This window comes from Montipora foliosa, chromosome 14, assembly GCF_036669935.1.
Source record: "Montipora foliosa isolate CH-2021 chromosome 14, ASM3666993v2, whole genome shotgun sequence".
Classification (NCBI taxonomy): domain Eukaryota; kingdom Metazoa; phylum Cnidaria; class Anthozoa; order Scleractinia; family Acroporidae; genus Montipora; species Montipora foliosa.
The window spans coordinates 2023135-2025634 of NC_090882.1; the positions used below are offsets into that span (position 1 = coordinate 2023135).

The following is a 2500-nucleotide window of genomic DNA, read 5'->3' on the forward strand; positions in this document are numbered from 1 at the left end:
CTGACCTCTCGTTGAATTTGTTCCAGATAGTCCCTGGTTCATTTTCCTGGCTGCACTTGTAAATAGCCAACTGGTTTGCCTCGGGCTAGTTGGGATTCTTAAGAGTTGTTCTGTTCTATGCTCGGAGATATAAGTATATACTATATCTACTCTACAAATCCGAGGGTAAATAATGATAATTACTTACTTATTGTAAGGAAATAAACGGACAATAGGACTTTCACTTGGAATCCATATTTATTTGTTTAAAAAACAAAAGAAAATAGACAGTGTTGATCGAATTTGGTGCCTTTGGCCTAAAATGCATAGTGCATATAACTTGGATTCGCTCTGACGAAGGGCTAACGCTCGAAACGTCAGCCTTTAGAATTTACATTATCAACTCCGTTGATAAAACCTAATTTTTGTATACTACTTCCCCACCAACGCAGCACCACAGTTTCTTTAGAAACTACCCCCTTCATATAACTTAAAGATTCGTCAAGAATCTGGAACTGTAGATTGTGTGATTCCCAGAGTTAACTGTAGGTTCTAAGCCAATCAGACTCAAGATAGTAAGTACATCCGTTATAAATTGTAGTTTTGTTTTTTGTTACAGATCATTGATGGCGTACGGGATGAAATGAATCGCTTATATGCCATGTTTTGCGCAAGAAATCCTTATTTTTTGGAAAGAAATTGCAAAGTTTCAATTGTAGCTCATTCATTGGGCAGCGTCATAGCATATGACATCCTTACTCTGTGGGACATTGAATTGAGGCATCTATCCCATGATGCAACGACGGGCACCGGGTTTTTGACAGAGAGCCTCGACTACCTTCGTTCAGTCGCTAGTCGAAGTCCACTTGAAGTGGATGACGGTTGTACGCCACCTGAATCTTCGGGAAAACATAAAGAGAACTTGAGACTTGAGCTTGCCAAGGCTCGCAGTAGAGTTATGCAACTGGAAGCCATGATTACAAGCGAAGTTGAACATGAAACTCATGGAAAAGACACCAGCGCAGATGAATGTCCCTATGCTCTGAGATTTAAGGTATGATATGGGTTATCAACAATGGAGGCAATTTTAAAAAACTGGCTGAAGTGATAAATTTGGAAACTCGCTTCAATCCAAAGTACCCTTTCCTACGTGTTGATTGCTTGACCCATTTTGAGCCGACTTTAAATAGAATGAGTTGAAGTGCTACTGTGGCCAAAAAAGCAATTCTTCTTTTTCTTTGGATTTCAGAACAATGTTAACTATGCGTCCCACAGGGTTTTGAACGTTGAAGGGTTTTGAGACGGGGCCTACGGTTTATCGTCCTTATCCGAGAAGACTAGATTTGCAGATATCATTACAAAGGCAGCACTTTCTCCTCCGTTATTTAAAGGCCCTGAGTGTTGGTTCGGCCGGAGATTTTGATCCCACGACCTCCCGCACAGTAGGCCGATGCTTAACCAATTGAGCCAATGGTCGACCATAATTAACATTATTCCATGAGCCTGCGTTGAATACGAGATGGTAAATAGCCAACGAGGCGCGTAGCGTCGAGTTGGCTATTACCAATCTCGTATCCAACGAGGGCTAATGGAATAACTGTTTTATTAAATTCTCAACCTTCGTTTTTGCTAAAGTTTATTTAAGTTTAAGAAACGACTGAAAAGTGATGTAAATTCCAAACGCCAGAGATTTTATGCTGACCGACATTTGCCGCATTCATTTCCATATAAGGTCAAACGCAAGTATAATGGCTGGTAACCGAGATCCAGTGAACCAATGAGAGAGCTAGAAGTTTGAGAATTTAATAAGAACTGATAGCCTGTGTCCCGCGAGCCAATGAAAATGCTGGAAATCTGATATCCGTAGTTCAGTTTTTAATAAAAGGGGATATAGTTTTTTAAGTTTGAATAGACAAGTAAGACTGTGAATGAAAGCTCTCTCAAGTGACCTCTTCTTTAAGCTGCTGAACGACCACCCTTGATATGCCTCGGACATCCTTATGGCGTTCCGAAAGTTCTGATTGACTCACAAGGAAGCTTAAGCACGCGGCGACATTCTTTTGGCGCTGACGGCAACCGGAAGTGAACGTTTCGCATGCCAGGACAGTATTGTCTCCCAGTTTTGTAAACTAATCATCTCTAATGGAGAAAAAGATACTTAGCAATACACATTTAGTTGTGTGAAGACAAGTTAAAAGGGAAGACAGCTCACTTCTGATTGCCGTCCGCATCACAAAAACGTCACGTGCTTAAGCTCCCTACTAGATCGCGGCTGTGAGTTCATGTGTACCGTATTATAACGCCCAGTTTTGGTCGGGTCGAATAATCTGTGTCGTGAAGCGAATTTTATATGTATGGAAAAATTCAAAATTTCTTAAATGTAGCAAAATTATTATTCACTTCTCTCTTGTTGTGTAGGAGTTGGGTTATTGCCAAATCGCTGCCACATGTTTCGTTGGCTGTGAACAATCCCATATCCAACGCATTTTCATTTTCATTTTCATTTTCATAATTGTTAAAT

The 2500-nt window shown here is 40.5% G+C and overlaps 1 protein-coding gene across 2 annotated transcripts in view; it reads left to right on the plus strand.

Moving 5' to 3' along the window:
• Positions 1-2500, plus strand: part of LOC137984665 (phospholipase DDHD1-like) — a 20804-nt gene that overhangs the window by 8930 nt on the left and 9374 nt on the right. For both annotated transcript variants that reach the window (XM_068831896.1, XM_068831897.1), the window contains exon 8: positions 599-1033. In XM_068831896.1, the coding sequence (XP_068687997.1) occupies positions 599-1033 (435 nt within the window). The remainder of the gene's footprint in view (positions 1-598; positions 1034-2500) is intronic.